At 44.8% G+C, this 15,131-nt stretch overlaps 1 protein-coding gene across 1 annotated transcript in view; it reads right to left on the bottom strand.

Annotated features, from left to right (window-relative positions):
- CD58 (CD58 molecule) overlaps positions 1–15,131 on the bottom strand; it is a 41,313-nt gene that overhangs the window by 17,875 nt on the left and 8,307 nt on the right. The window contains exons 2-3 of the mRNA XM_038561872.1: positions 8,242–8,538; positions 85–351 (exon numbers count right to left, since the gene is read on the bottom strand). Coding sequence (XP_038417800.1) covers positions 85–351; positions 8,242–8,538 — 564 coding nt within the window. The remainder of the gene's footprint in view (positions 1–84; positions 352–8,241; positions 8,539–15,131) is intronic.

The following is a 15,131-nucleotide window of genomic DNA, read 5'->3' on the forward strand; positions in this document are numbered from 1 at the left end:
TCCCAAACCAGAGTTTCAGGGGCCAGTCCCTGGGCCCCACTTGTATATAGTATCTCTGCATGACACGTTTCGTTATTTACTCACCAGGTGGGACACAAGTTGCTAAAATGAGCGAAGATATCTGTTTGGATAATGGATTGCTAATAATACATTGTATTTTCTGTGAGAGATCATTGTTCTTCTTAATAAGCACTTCAGATGGATCGGAAGTATTTATACACTGTGCTGAAGAGCAACTCCATGAGTACTCCGTATAGTTTGTATGTCTCTTATAAGATTCTGGGATCTTGCAGTGGACTATAATATCTTCAAGAGTTGACGTGCAATTTAGTGTTGGAATTGGAAGAGGATCTGGGGGGAAAAAAAAGAAATGTAATATTCAGTACAGAAAAGAGTAATTTAGACTCATCATATACAAATGTATGAAGAGCTTCCAGTTTCCTTATGAGCTTAAAAAGACAAACAGACCACCTCCTTGAGCACCAAAGGGAGAGAATTCTCTTCTTCTGGCTCAGATTTACTTGCTCAAATTCAGAATACATACAGGCACCGAATCCCTTATCCTCAATTCCAAAAACCAAAAGATTTTACACAAGATAACAACAGAGTCACTTAGCTGCAAATCCTCATCTGAATTGACATGAGGATTTAATAGTTTGTATTTTTCTCACTTATTTCCTTTTTATTTCTCTTTTATTATTTTTCAAGTAAGCTCCACACCCACTGTGGGGCTTGAATTCATGGCCCTGAGATCAAGAGTCACGTGCCCTACTGGCCGAGCTGGCCAGGTGCCCCATATTTTTCTCACTTACTTCAAATATTCATTATCATGTTGTACTAAAAATATTCCTGTGCTTGAGTATGAGGTGGTCCTCAAAACTAAGTGGGGTGCTTCTTAACATACATAGGGGAGTTTATACTACCTCTCTAAAATCTAAAAACGTTTACCTCCAAAAGATATCTGACTAACTGTGCTCGCTTCGGCAGCACATATACTAAGATATCTGACTTACAGTGTTTGCAAAACATGTGGTGGAGCCGTACTCTGAGCAGGCTCTGCTAATCGGCGGAATAGGGGATGGTACCTGTCACACACCTGTCAGGCTAGAAGCCCCATGCCCAGCCTTTCTCTAGCAAATGCCCCCTACTGGCTACAGCAGCCTGAACCTGCATGGATGAGTTAAGAACCACAATGCTAGTTTATCCCATTAGACATTTGTTTATTTAATTCACATGCCTTCCTGCATCTCTACTTTGCCCCAACAACTAACCATGAGAAATTCGAGAAAACAAATACATGGGCTCTCCGGGAAATGGTCATGTGTGGCATTTGCATAAATAAAATTTCAACGCATTGTGAACATCTACTAAAAAAGCAAATTCAAGCAAATTCATGTTTATCAAGATGATGGAATACTTACTATGCTGCTATTTAAAATGATATTTTCTAAGGCAAAGGAATGCTTATGTTCTAATTATTAATCTAAAATAATCTAGGGCGCCTGGGTGACTCAGTGGGTTAGGTGTCTGCCTTCGGCTCAGGTCATGATCCGGGGGTCCCGGGATGGGGCCCCACATGGGGTTCCCTGCTCATTGGGGAGCCTACTTCCCCCTCTCCCTCTGCTGCTTCCCCGTTCATGCTCTCTCTCTCTTGCTCTCTCTTCAAATAAACAAATAAAATCTTTAAAAACATAAAACAATAAAATAATCTAATAATCTAGTTGAAAATATTCAACTCCTCTCCCCTCCCCCTGGCCCCCATCTTCTCTAGACTTCTTTCACACTTGGTTAAGTAACACACCCGGTTAGAGACCTAAGTTATCCATAACTTCCCTTTCTGCTTGGGACTTCTTGAGCTGTTAGGTCTACTCTAGCTCACATAACTTGTTACTTGCTGCCCGAAAGTAAGCAATGGAGAATTTCTCCAAGTTAAATTGTAAGCAATAGACCAGCAGTCTTCAAAAGAGTAAGGAGTTGTTCTCATTGAGTCAAAGTTAGAAAGCCTGAGCCCTCCTCCCTCGGCCTCCTCAGGCCGCCCTGCCAACCACACGCCCATAGCAGCCCCAGAAGCACTTCCTCACAGCCCTGTGTGTCTCGGTGCAGCTGAGAAACTGAAGGGATGGTTCCAGGTTCTGTATTTACTTATGCCTGTCACTGCACCCGAGCTGAGCAATTCTCAGAATCCTGCAACTGAGCTTTCTAGTTCCTTGGAAATGTTCCACAGAAGCATTTCTCAAATATTAATGGGCACGAGAAGCCACCAGGGCTCTGTATTAAAAATACAGATACTGAGAAGGTGCTCCTTGTGTTCTGTTACAGATTCTAGTTAATTGATCTGGTTCAGCCAATGTCTAGCATTTCATTAAACACTTTCTGAATAAGGACGCCTGGGTGGCTCAGTGGTTGAGCACCTGCCTTAGGCTCAGGTCGTCATCCTGGGTCCGGGGATCGAGTCCCACAGTGGGTTCCCTGCAAGGAGCCCCTATCTCCCTCTGCCTATGTCTCTGCCTCTCTCTCTGTGTCTCTCATGAATAAATAAGTTCTTTTAAAACACACACACACACGCACACAAAACACTTTCTGAACTCAACAGAGGTGCCTCATGAAGCCCCTCAGACTGTGCATCTTTGGAGGGTAAAGACTAGATACTACTCCCCTCTTACACATAAGCCCTGACATGACACAAGGCACACAATTAGCTCCTCAATAAGGAGAACATATGTTGAACATATGGAGGGATGGATGGATAGATGGATAAATTCAGGGAGACAGTTTCCCAATTATTCTCTCTACTGTATAAAATGTAAATTCTTCAATCAGCAACTCTCCGAAAAGGAATGGTGTGGTGGCTGAGAGCCTGGATTCAAGAGCCTGACTGCTTGGGTTCACACCAGAGCTTTACCAGGAAGAGCCAGACGCCCTTGGGCAAGTTACTTAACCGGCCCTGTGGTTAGGTTTCCTTTCCTGTACAATTAAGAAACAAATAATGGGGATCCCTGGGTGTCACAGTGGTTTGGCACCTGCCTTTGGCCCAGGGCGCGATCCTGGAGACCCGGGATCGAGTCCCACGTCGGGCTTCCAGTGCATGGAGCCTGCTTCTCCCTCTGCCTGTGTCTCTGCCTCTCTCTCTCTCTCTCTCTCTCTCTCTCTGTGTGACTATCATAAATAAATAAAAAAATAAAAAAAAAGAAACAAATAATGTCTTCCCTTCACAATGGAGATGAGGATGAAATGAGGGGAGATAGGTAGTAAGTGACACATGGATTAACATGCAGTGCCTGGCACAGGCACGTCAGCTGTAACAGAGCACACGGCGAGAAGGCAAGGCTCCCCCACGAGCGTTGTGATACAACCAGGAGTTGGCAGGTGTGAGCTTTTGCTTTGGCTGGCTGTGTCACTTGGCCTACAGCTCTTGTGGTAGCTGGAACACATTTGAGAAATCAGCCAGCCCAGGCCTCCTGTCCTACAGAGGGAGAAACCCACTGCTAAATCTGTGTCGTTTTCATCTGCAAAATGGAATATAATACTCTAAAATATTGTAAAGGTCTAGTGGCGTATGAAAATAATTTGAAAGGGCATAGGGGAAGAGCTAGCATGATTTTCTGTGTTGTTAGAGCTCACTTAACTATACAAATGCTCTTTCTGGTGGTTTCATTACCACAGTTGCTGGAAGAACTGATCCTGCTCATGGAAAAGCATGCAAACCTTCTTGCAGCATCTGGGGCACAGCTTCTACAACTCCGGTCTTTCTGTCTATAATCCTTACATTCTCTCACTGCCCCTGGGACTTCCCACAGCTATCTCTAACAAATAGTTACCTCTGTACCTTAAGCAGCATCAAACTGGCTGGAAATGTACTTACTTCATCCTTAAGATAACTTAGCCAATTTATAATTAATGAACTCCGCTCACTACTACTCTTTAAGATTGAGAATTGCTTACACATATCTGATGATATTTGTTTACTTCTATTACCTTTAATATACAGTTATACCACTTCAGTTATACCACTTCCTAAAATAAAAGGAAGAACAGTTAATTCCACTTATATGAACATCACTATCTTCAAGGCAACTAATAAGAGAGAGAACTAATAAAAGTCGACGGTGGAAATTTGAAGGGGATTTTGAGGGAAGAAGGAAACCAAATACCAAATTACACACAGAAGGAAGTAGATGGCCTGAATTTAGGAGGTGCCAGGAAAGCCCCCTGTCTAAAATATCGTTTCTGAAAATCTCCCATTAGCCCTGGTGTCTCCGGAAGATTACCAAGTCACTTAAGTATTAATACACCCTGAAGGAAGTAGGCCTTCCTCATTTAAAAAAAAAAAAAAAAAAAAAAAGTATGACCAATCGTTTGTCATTCAGGTGTGCAATCCTGAGTCACCTTATGTCTTTTTATAACCAAATCTAAATTTGCTTGACTCTTTCTTAGAAGTGTCTTCTCTTTCTTTCTTTTCCCAACATCTACTAGCAACACCTATCTCCCTAGAAGATTGTAGTAGCTTCCAACCTGGTGTCCCCTCTCTCTAATCCACCATAAATACCTACTATCTAATTAATCATCTGAAAATAGATTTCATCAGGTCACTTCTCTGTTCCAGGATTGGATACAGTGGCTCCCCACTGTTGGAGGCTAAAATCTCAAGCCAGGACTTGAGGTTCCACGTTTAATGCTGCCCAGATCACTGTCTCCTGATCAAACTCACCTCCCCTGGACTCTGCTGCTCTGCAGGTCTTTGCTAATTAGGGTCTCTAGGGGCTACTCAGTTGGTCTGACTCCTGAAATCAAGTACCTTAGTTGAGTTACCATGGAATTTAAAAAATCAAATTGTTTTTAAACATTTCATCAAATTTAAAAAGATAAATGTATTCAAAAGTTTGAACTCAGTTCTACAAACTCTATGCAAGGGCTCTTAAAATGCATTCCATTATAATCTAAATTTGAAATCAATCTTTTGAGTTGCTGGCTCTATATATGGCCAGATCACCAACATGCATGTTTTAAAAACTCTGCTTCTTCAAAGGCATCCACTGATTCCTTTAATGGCATGCCTGTACACCTTAACACACCTCACTCTTCTAAATGGAGTTGATCATCTTCTGGACAAACCAGCCACCCAGGCTGAGCACCCCCATTTCTGTTGTCTGCACCTCTCACCTTGCAGTCACCTGGTCTGATTGCTTTCATTGCTATAATAAATATTTATAGAATAACTAGTACCTCTTGAAGTCCCTTGCTGAGCTCTGGAGCTATAATGATGAACAGAAGAGAAAGTATCTCTTCCTTCCAATGTCTCCAGCAGACCAGGCAGGTGACCTGGTGAATAATAGCTGTTCTACCAGTTTATCACCCCATCCCTTTCCACTGAGATGGCCTCAGACAAGACTTAAGAGCTCAGACATGAACTTTGACATTAGACTTTCTGCCTCTTCTCTGCCCCTGGAGACCATCTTACATACTTTGCTACCAGTTGGACCTTTCTAAAACACAAAGAGAAGGGAAGGCTAGAATGATAACTTCTTCTAGGAGAAAACAGTGAACCTAGGACCCCACAGAGGGGGGGAGATGGATACCAGTTCAGCTGTGAATGCTGAGGGGCAGCACAGAAAAGGCAACCAAAGTCAAGAGCAACACTAGGATGCCCAAGAACAGAAAGAAGAAGTCATGGATGCCAGATCTCATACAGCCTTGCAGGCCACTATAGGTCTTAGCTTTAACTCAGAGTGAGCTGGGGCCACTAGAAGATTCTGAGCAGACAAATGACATGCTCTGACTTCTGTTTTAAGATCACGCTGGCTCCTTGTGTTTAAAAATAAACTGTGGTCATAAGATATGTCAGTTAAACCATTATGCTGTATACCATAAACTTATATAGTGATATATGTCAATTACATCTCAATAAAACAGGATAAAATTAATTAAATTTAAAAATAACACAAAATGTCTTCTGTAAGTGGACAATGGTGGAAGCTGAGTGACCAATTAGGGGGCTACTGCACTCCTCCAGATGAGGATGAAGGAGCCCTGGATCAGCACTGGAGGAAGTGGTGAGAGGTGGTCAGGTTCTATGAAACCAATAAAATTTCCTGGTGGAGAAAACATGGTGTTCAAGAGAAAGAGGAAGAGAAACATGGTGTCAAGGATGACATCAAGGTTTTAGCACAAGCAACTGAAAGGAAGGAGCTGCCATTAACCAAGGCAGGGGAAAGATTTGGGAAAGAACAGGCTTTAAGGGAAAGTTGATGAGCTCACTTTTGGCCATGTGATTGGAGAGGCCAATTAGATAAATATCCAAGTGGAGATAGAAACTAAGCAGTCAGAAACACGTAAGGAGCTCAGTGGGGCTCTAGGCAAGAGCTCTCCCATCTGTGCATTATCAGCATCAAAATGATATTTAAAGCCCTGACACCGGATGAGCTCACTCACCTGGGAGTGAATGCAAGCAGAGAAGGGTGGCTTAAGTCTTAAAGTCTCCAGTGTGAAGAGGTTGGCAGGATGAGGGAACCGCCAAGGAAGCTAAGTAGTAACAGTTAGTGAGTTAAAAGAAAACCAGAATAGCGTGGTGTCCTGGATGCTGAGAGAAGGCCGTATTTCAAAGACGACGGAGCGGTCAGCTATGTCAGATGCTGCTGAGTGGCCAAGAAAGATGTGGGTAGAGCACGAATGGATCACTGGCTTCATGAATGAGGAGATCAAGAGTTTTTGGTACAGTAATGGAATAAAAGCCTGTTTGGAGTGGATTAAAAGTGAGTAAGAGAGAAGCAGTTATAAAGCAACCCTTCAAGGAGATTTTCTATAAACTCAACATGGCAAGTGGGTAACAGCTGGAAAAGAGGAGCAGGGCATGCTGGTAGGGACAGGCTGGCAGTTCATGGAGGACACTGCTACGGGAACAGTGCAAGTGAACGACTAGGGTGATGTCCCCAAGAGCCATGACAGGAGACAGGGCTCAGGGCACAGCTGAGGGCTTGGCCTGTGAGCATGGTACACAGTCTCAAGGGCAGGCAGGGAGGTAGGAAGGCAGAGGGTGGGCAGCCTGTGGAAATTCTCCCCTGAGGGCTTCTCTCTCTCAGTGAACAAGAAGCAAAGCCTCCAGTTGAGGAGTGGATCTGGAGAAGGGGGTGTTCAAGGCTTGAGGAGAGGAAATATCATTGCTAGGATGCTGGGGGACATGTTGGATTTGATTGAGGCAAGTAACCAGAAACTCAAGTGTGGGGCTCTGCGGGGTGATGAGTTTCTCCACAGCCATAGCGTGTGAGACTAGAATAGACAGCACACTGCACTGGACCCGGTGGGACAGGCCATCGGAGTGTGACCCACAGAAAAGGAATGAGGAAACTAAGCAGGTCTTGCAATGAGTAGGTCCCCTGAGTGAGCACACTCGGGCTGCCTAAGGAGGACAGGGGGCCATGTGAGGTGAAGGACTGGCAGAGCCAGCAGAGCAGGGGAAGAGAGCTTCAGAAAGGACTGGGACACCTGGCATGATACAGTGGAGGGCTTAGAATGAGTGGTAATGACAACTTCTAGGTTCTATCCATGGTGGGGGGAGGGGGAAGGTGGGATGGAGGACACGACCATCACAGGAGAGGGATCAGGGACTCAGAAGCCAGGACAGTAGAATTTAATACTTAAATATCATAATCACTAAGAATTATGACAGTAGGAACATCAGAAACTGCGAAAGTGAGCCAGGCAACCGAATGATCCAGAAATGTTGGTATGTACCCATGAGCCTATAAATGACAACAACAAGAAGAATGATCTGGAAACATCCATGAGTAGCACGGAGGAACGTGGACGCTATCTCCAATTCCCATATATAGTGACATAGGAGAAAAAACAAATCCACTCCCTGGGGTGTGAAGCAGGTGGAAGCAGGAACTCTAATTTCTAGAGCATCACCTCTCCATGGAGCTCAATGAGTTCTGAGTTCATGGCTACCACTACACCCCTTTCCGGAATATTCCTAGTAAGATAAGTGTTGCTGCTGGCAGCAGCTCTGCCCAGCTGGGGCTGCTCCCTCTACCTTAGTCACATCCTCTCCCACTCGGAGGATGACCAGGGGAATGACACTGGGGATGACACAATGACACTTCTCTGTGTGCCAAACAGAGAAGAACACCCTGACAGCCTACGAGATCAAATTTTCTCATTTCTCATAAACCATTAAATAGTGTTAGTCTCTTTAAAGAGTTGGAAAGGCATCGTCATAAACAAATAAATTTATGGAATACTCACCAAGTACAAGTAGAGTGAACTTGATGTCATCTGCAGTGCCTAAAAACTCAACTTCATACTCATCTTCATCTGATGATGTTAGATTGAAGATGGTAAGGTCACCTGATATGGTGTTCAGGTGAACTCTACCTACAAAAGGTGGGAAAGCTCTGCTGCCATGGTATTCTTCCCATTCAATGACTTTATCCATATTTTTTTTCCACAGGATCTCTGGGAAATATATAGAGCTTGATGCATAGAAAGTTACGTTCCCGTTCACAGCTCCGAACACTGGCCGGGGATTAGAGCTGATGGAGTCTAGGAGGGAAAAAGAAATTGGTTAGGGAAAACAACACCACTTTATTGAAGACAGAAACCTATCCTCCAAGATGCTCTTTGTGTGTGGGGGGGGTAAATTTATCAGTAAAAATGACTCATCACCTATACTTTTGGCTGCCAAGAGAAAACACAGCAAGTAGGATGTGTGTGACAACTGGGGAGTATACTTTCTCATGGGGGCACTGGGTTCCACATAAGCAAGACATCGATTCAGCTTTGATGGAGCACCGAGTCCCTGCTAGGTACTGAGGGCAGCACTGCCAACATGACAGCCAACCAGACAGGTGTCACTCCAGGCCCTCAAGAGGTCCTGCTGAGTGGGGAAGACAAAGCAGGCCTGGGGAGCCACCCAGGGAGCGCCTTCCCCAGGAAGTCATGCTGATGCTCCCAAAGAGGCATCCATCCCCAAAGGGCAGGAGGGGCCAGCTGAGGGCTGTGGGGTGGGGTGGAGGGGAGGTAATTGTAGTGATAGAGGAAGCAGCGCCTCCAAAAAAAGCCAAAAACAAGCTGGTGTGTTTGCGGAAATAAAAGCAGCTCCCAATGGCTAGACAACAGAGCAAGTGGGTCACAGGTAGGGGATGAGCCTGGAGGGGGGAGGCGGGGCCAGGTCACAGTGTATGCGAGAGGGAGCATGGGGGTGTCAGGAAAGACATTGCTGAAGGTTTGGAATGGATCCTAATGACAAGGGAAAGCCACAAGGCTGGCATGATGTAATTTAAGTTTCGGCAGGGCTGGCAGTGGTTGCTGGGGACAGGCATGCGGGCAGGGAAACCAGAATCGAAGTCAGTGCCAGAGCAACGAGAGGGTGGCAGACTGGAGGGGCCAGGCCAGGGTGTGGGTGGACAGGGTTCACAGGAGGGCAGACTCCAGAGCAGCTTGGGAGGGAAAGCCAGGGGGGTTTAGTGACTGTGGGGAGGGGTGAGGAGGAGGAGGAGGAGGTAATCGTGCTGGTCAGGCATCTTTCTTGGCTGACTGCAGGGACTACTAGATCAGAAACAAGAACTGGGGAGCAAGCCAGGGGGGCAAGATACAGACTGAGGGTATGAGACTAGGTTTGGTGGCATGGGGAGTGTGGGGGAGCTGGCTCCAATTGTCCCTCATGAGCCAACTATTGGTGTCTCTGCCTCATTCAGCCAAGCCTGGCTGATAGCCTGAAATCCACATGGTGGGAGTATTTACAGCAAAGGAACTAATGCTTCAAGCTCAGACTCCTCCCCACTCTGCACCAATCTACTTGTTAAATATTTCCTACCACCACTAGATTGGGATATTCTCGATACCCCAGAATGGGTTTACATGCATCTGGTTCCAGACTTGACTTTCTTGCTACAAGAGAAGAGCAGCCGTTAAGGGAAAGACATTAAAGATAAATTAAAACTTGATTGACATTTTTGCCTAGTAGCAATCAGGGTAATTGAAAGAGCGTAGGAAAAAAAATTAAGACTATTAAATAGACCAATTGTAGGCCACAGTGTTCAGTAATTTCAAACAAGAAGTAAACGTCTCCTATTTGTCTGTTGCGAGGATTTTTAGAACCCATCTCCACCAATGAAGGGAGTCTGCCCGCAGTAATACACCAGCAGCCCTCGTTGCTTTTTAATGCTCAGCACACACATGGCAGTAGTGGCACCAACTGCACAGATGAGCAAAACAGGCTTCGAAGTCACTTGGCAAGGTGATGGCAGCAGAGGGACCAGAACACAGATTTCCTGACTCTCCGTTCAGCCCCGCTTTCACAGCAGCCCGGTCCCGTTACTCATTCTGGAAATACTCACTGGGTAGCTCTACTATGTGGCAGCTTCCCCCACCCCAGAATGAGACAGATGCAGTCCCTGCCCTCTCTCAGAGCTTACGGTTTGGTAGGGACGTCTGACTTGATCCAAATAATTAGACAAACACTGTGGTCAGGGCCAGCAAGTAGAAGCATAGGGTGTCAGTAAGAGCATCCACTGGGGGAGCCCATGAGGGGTGAGGGAAGGGTTGGGAAGGATGAGGAGCAGTGAGCCCCACCAAGTGGACAGGGGCAGCTCCTTGCTTAGGGACAACAGCTCCTGAGGCAGGAAGGCAATGCCACAAGACAAGAGGTGCCAGCGGGCAACATGCAAGGGCAGGGGCCAGGCCTTGCAAGGCCTCAGACAAAATTCTGCCCTTTATGTTAAGAAGAGAATGCTACCAAAGAGTTTTAGACAGGATGGTGACAAAATAAGATGAATTCTTTCTTTTAAAAATGTGTTTAAAAACAAAATATACATAGACACACAGATATAATGTTATACAGATGCAGAATGGTAATATATGCATTTAGCACAGTCTTCTCTGGCCTGTGCGTGTGTGTGCGCGCGCGCAAGCCTTGGATGCCTTACCCCCAAACCCTATAAGCATCCTCAGTCTGGTAATCTACATTAACGATTCAGAATATACACTTTGCTTTTTTCCTCCCTGCTCATATCATCAACTAGAGACAAAGATGTATCATGTATAATGCACATATATACATACACATACATATATATACACATTCATACATATATATCTCCTTACATATAATATGGAACTTGTCATGGTTTAACAAAATGGTCTTATGCATATTTCTCTGCACCTTTGCCTTTCCCATCAAGAATACCTCTTAAGGGAGGCTTGGGTGGCTCAGCGGTTGAGCATCTGCCTTTGGCTCAGGGTGTGATCCCAGATTCCCGGATCGAGTCCCACATCAGGCTCCCTGCAAGAAGCCTGCTTCTCCCTCTGCCTATGTCTCTGCCTCTCTTTCTGTGTCTCTCATGAATAAATAAATAAAATCTTGAAGAAAAAAGAATACCTCATAAAAGTCACACCAAATCCACTGGCGTGGCAAGACTTTATTCTTTTTAATGGCTACATATTATTCCAGGGTACGAATGAACCATAATTAATTAGCCATCCACTACTGCTGAACACCCCTTTGGTCCCTAGTTTCTCGTATTGCAAAAACTGTTATAACTACTTCTGTGTATAGGTTCTTGTGCATTTTTGCTTTCAGATCTGTGGGACAATATCCCAGGAGTGGTGCTGAATTAAAGGGCAAATAGATCCTTTATTTTAATAGAAGCTGCCACACTGCTTGCATTTGCAATTTACACTTCCATCCTAACTTAACACCCGAGTTACCTTTCCCTTACACTCTGCAAGCATCCAGTGATTTTGTTTTCACATTTAATTATCAGACATAAAGTGACATCTTATTGTTGTCTGAATTTACACTTCCCTGACCTCTAGAAATTTAAGCATCTTCTCTGCTTGTTGGTAATCTGGATTTCCTTTTTTGAGAGTTGTCCTTTTGTATCCTTTGCCTTTTTTTCCCATTTTTCCCTTTTTTTCCCTTTCCCTTTTTTTCCCAATATCCATTGCCAATCCCATTGGGTTGCTTATCTTTTTCTCATTAAAGTTTACGAGATCCTTGTATATTATAGAAGTTTCTGTTATCTGGATTATGATTTTTCCTCAAGGTGGGTGGTGGTGGTGTTCCCTAAGACAGGGACATGGAGGAGGGCCAGGCTGGGGCTAGAAGATCATATTTTTCAATTTTGGAGACTGTGAGTGGCACAGGTCTGGGGCTCACAGGAGAGGATACAGATTTGGGGATCATCACATTCATAGTGGCTACTATCTATCATTCCCTTCCCACAGTAAAGTCTTTTCCATTGCACTTCTAAGACTAGCTGCAAAGTAAGTTACTGATAAAATAATTGCCAGTGAATAAGAAGAATAGGGAAGAAGGAGGAGTAAGTTGTTTCTCAAAGGTCACACACCATGAATGAATGAATGAATGAATGAATGAATGAATGAACGAATGAATTTGCACACAAACAGCAGCAAAGGAAAGGAATCAACAATGAGCCTGTTGCTTTGCTGATAACGGAGTGGACAGAAGAGGATGCCAACTTCCCATGCCAGGAAGACAGAATGGTAAGTGCCCAGACTCTCTGGCAGATGGGCCTGCAGAACTCTCAAAACCCTCCTACACTAGGCTCCCTCAGCTGTAAATGTAAATCATAACACCCACCACAAACGATTGTTTTGAGGTTTGAATAAGATTGAGGGTCTTTACACAGTGGTTGAAATGAAGTTGGCTTTCAATAGGGCTTTCCCTCTTTTTCTTTGAGGAAGTCAGGCCACATCAAAGCCTGCCTTGTACGGGATTCTGGCTGTGTGACAACTGAGCACGGTGTGAGCTTTCACCATTCAAAAACAGGTACAGGGAGAGAGAAAAAAAGGTAATAGCAGTTGCCTAAACAGACATTCCATGCTATTCAGCATTTTGTTTTGTTTTGTTTTGAAGAATATTGAGTGATCCTTTAAAGATATGAGGGTACCGAACACCAATAGAGGGATCATATATCTAAAAAGAACTCCACCTCCAAATATTTTGTTGCAGCGTCCTTACAAAACATCATCACCACACCCAATTTTGATAATTCTTATGTGGTTGAAGTCAGAACCGGAACCCAAATATTTTGCAGTGAAGTGTCCTGATTTTTTATTTAGAAAATATGGTCACCATAACTACTGAGTTAAAGAGGAGGGATTCCCCACTCCCAGCCACAAATTCCTCTGCGTGTTTTCCCTTGGGTCCTGGGATTGAGACTGGCTGATATTCTTAGTAATGGAACACCTGTATAGTACTTACTATCTGTGAGGCACTGTTGGAAGAGTTCTATAAATATGTACCCAGTGAATCCTCTTAAAAGCCACACAAAGTAGATGTGACTTTTGAACCTCTTTTGCAGATGAGGAAACTGAGGCACACAATGATTGAGTGACTTGCTCAGGAAGTGGTAAAACTGGATTTGCACCTAGACGGCCTGACTCCGGAATGCTTGTAAACACTGTTTCTTATTTGGCCTGCTCTGTGGCATAAGGCTATCAAAAATGTGACATGATACAGGATTTCTACGAATGCAGTCTCTAGAATGTATTGGGACTGCTCTTCTGTGAGACTCAAGAGCGTCTTGGACACCTGCAGGTGAGGCACCAAGCTTGGCAGTCCCCAAATCACTGAATGTCAGGGCCTGAGGAGTCCTGAGAGAATGAGAGTCTGTGGCCCCCATGGGCCCCCGGCTTCATAAACATGAGGAAATTGAAGTTTATTTAGAATGAGCAAGACAGTGATAAACCCAAATCCCCAAGAGTGGCAACCTGAGTTTTGTGATGGGGGTGTTGCAGCTTGCAAGTGACTTCAGGTATGACGAAGGGACACGGGACAGGGCTTCATAATTGGAGACCACGAGAAACTAAGTTGAAGGGAAGGCCTAACAGTGTACACTCCTCACAGGTAATGGCAGGTACCATGAGAGATGTGACATAGGGACAAGAGGGACTTGAACACTCAGCGAGGAGTGGTGAAGATATTCAACGGGCACTGAAAAATTAAGTGGCCTGGGACATCTCCCCACCCCCGTGCAGGTGAACCGGTACCCTTCCCCTGGTGCCTGCCATCAGCACCAGAGCCAGACTGGAGGATCTGCAGGATCCCCTTCCCATCTCTACCCCACCGCTATTCTTTTCAAGAAGCTCCCTTCTGCCTCCTGTTCCCCCTCAGGCTTCACTAGGCTTCCTCTACTTCTGCACCCGGTAAGCTGGTAAGCTCGTACCCCTACAGGATGTCAGCTCCTGATCAATGATCAAAGGTCATGCCCCTAGTTAGGCTTGAGGAGATGCCATTTGTTTACTGGTGCCATTTGTTAGAAGTGAACAATATGATTTTAGAGTATTTTTCTCTCGCTAAAATATCTTTTAAGGATCGCCTGCTGATATTAGCAGTTAAGAAAAAAATTCATTTCATGAAAAAAAAATCCCCTACAAGTTTCAGTACCCAAATATATAAATCTTGGTATTTCCTCCTTCCCCACATTCAACATGATAACGTTATTTCAGTTAGAGACGCATTCAAGCGTGAAGACAGCAGGGTCTAGGGGCATTCTGAGCCCAAGTGAGCAGATGAGTCTATTCTCTGGGCAGGGGTGGGTTGTGACCACAGCCTTTCTCCTCAGCATTATGGCACACTCTCAGCTGACATCTACCTGGAGTATGAAAGTGGTGGCATTTTGGGAGACAAAGTCTCCCTCTACACACAAATAAACATGTTTACAATACAGAGGAGTGGCCACTCTCCTAAAAAGTCTGATATCAAATCATCTGTCAGGGCTAGAGATACTCTCAAATTGGTCAGATCCCATGCCCCAGTTTTGGGGTTGGAAATCCGTTCACCTGGTATGTAGATCATAAAGAAGAAATGGTGTCTTTTTACTCAAGGAAGTACAATACTAGCTCTTTCTTCATAAACCCACTCCAAATGAGCTTTGGGCCAAAAAAAAAAAAAAAAAAGTGAGGGTGTGAGCTTGAGGATAGAGTTAAGAACATTCCAAAGCATGGGAGCCACCAGGTTACAGATGAGGAAACCAGGGCTCAGAGAGGTTCAGAAGCTGACTGTGGTCACTCAGCAGGTCCAGGACGGAGCTGGTATCCGGACACAGGCAGCCTGCTCCAGAGCCTGCACTGTGAGCCACCAAGTGAGAGGCTTCTTTTGTCGATTCCAC

Source organism: Canis lupus, chromosome 17, assembly GCF_011100685.1.
Source record: "Canis lupus familiaris isolate Mischka breed German Shepherd chromosome 17, alternate assembly UU_Cfam_GSD_1.0, whole genome shotgun sequence".
Taxonomy (NCBI): domain Eukaryota; kingdom Metazoa; phylum Chordata; class Mammalia; order Carnivora; family Canidae; genus Canis; species Canis lupus.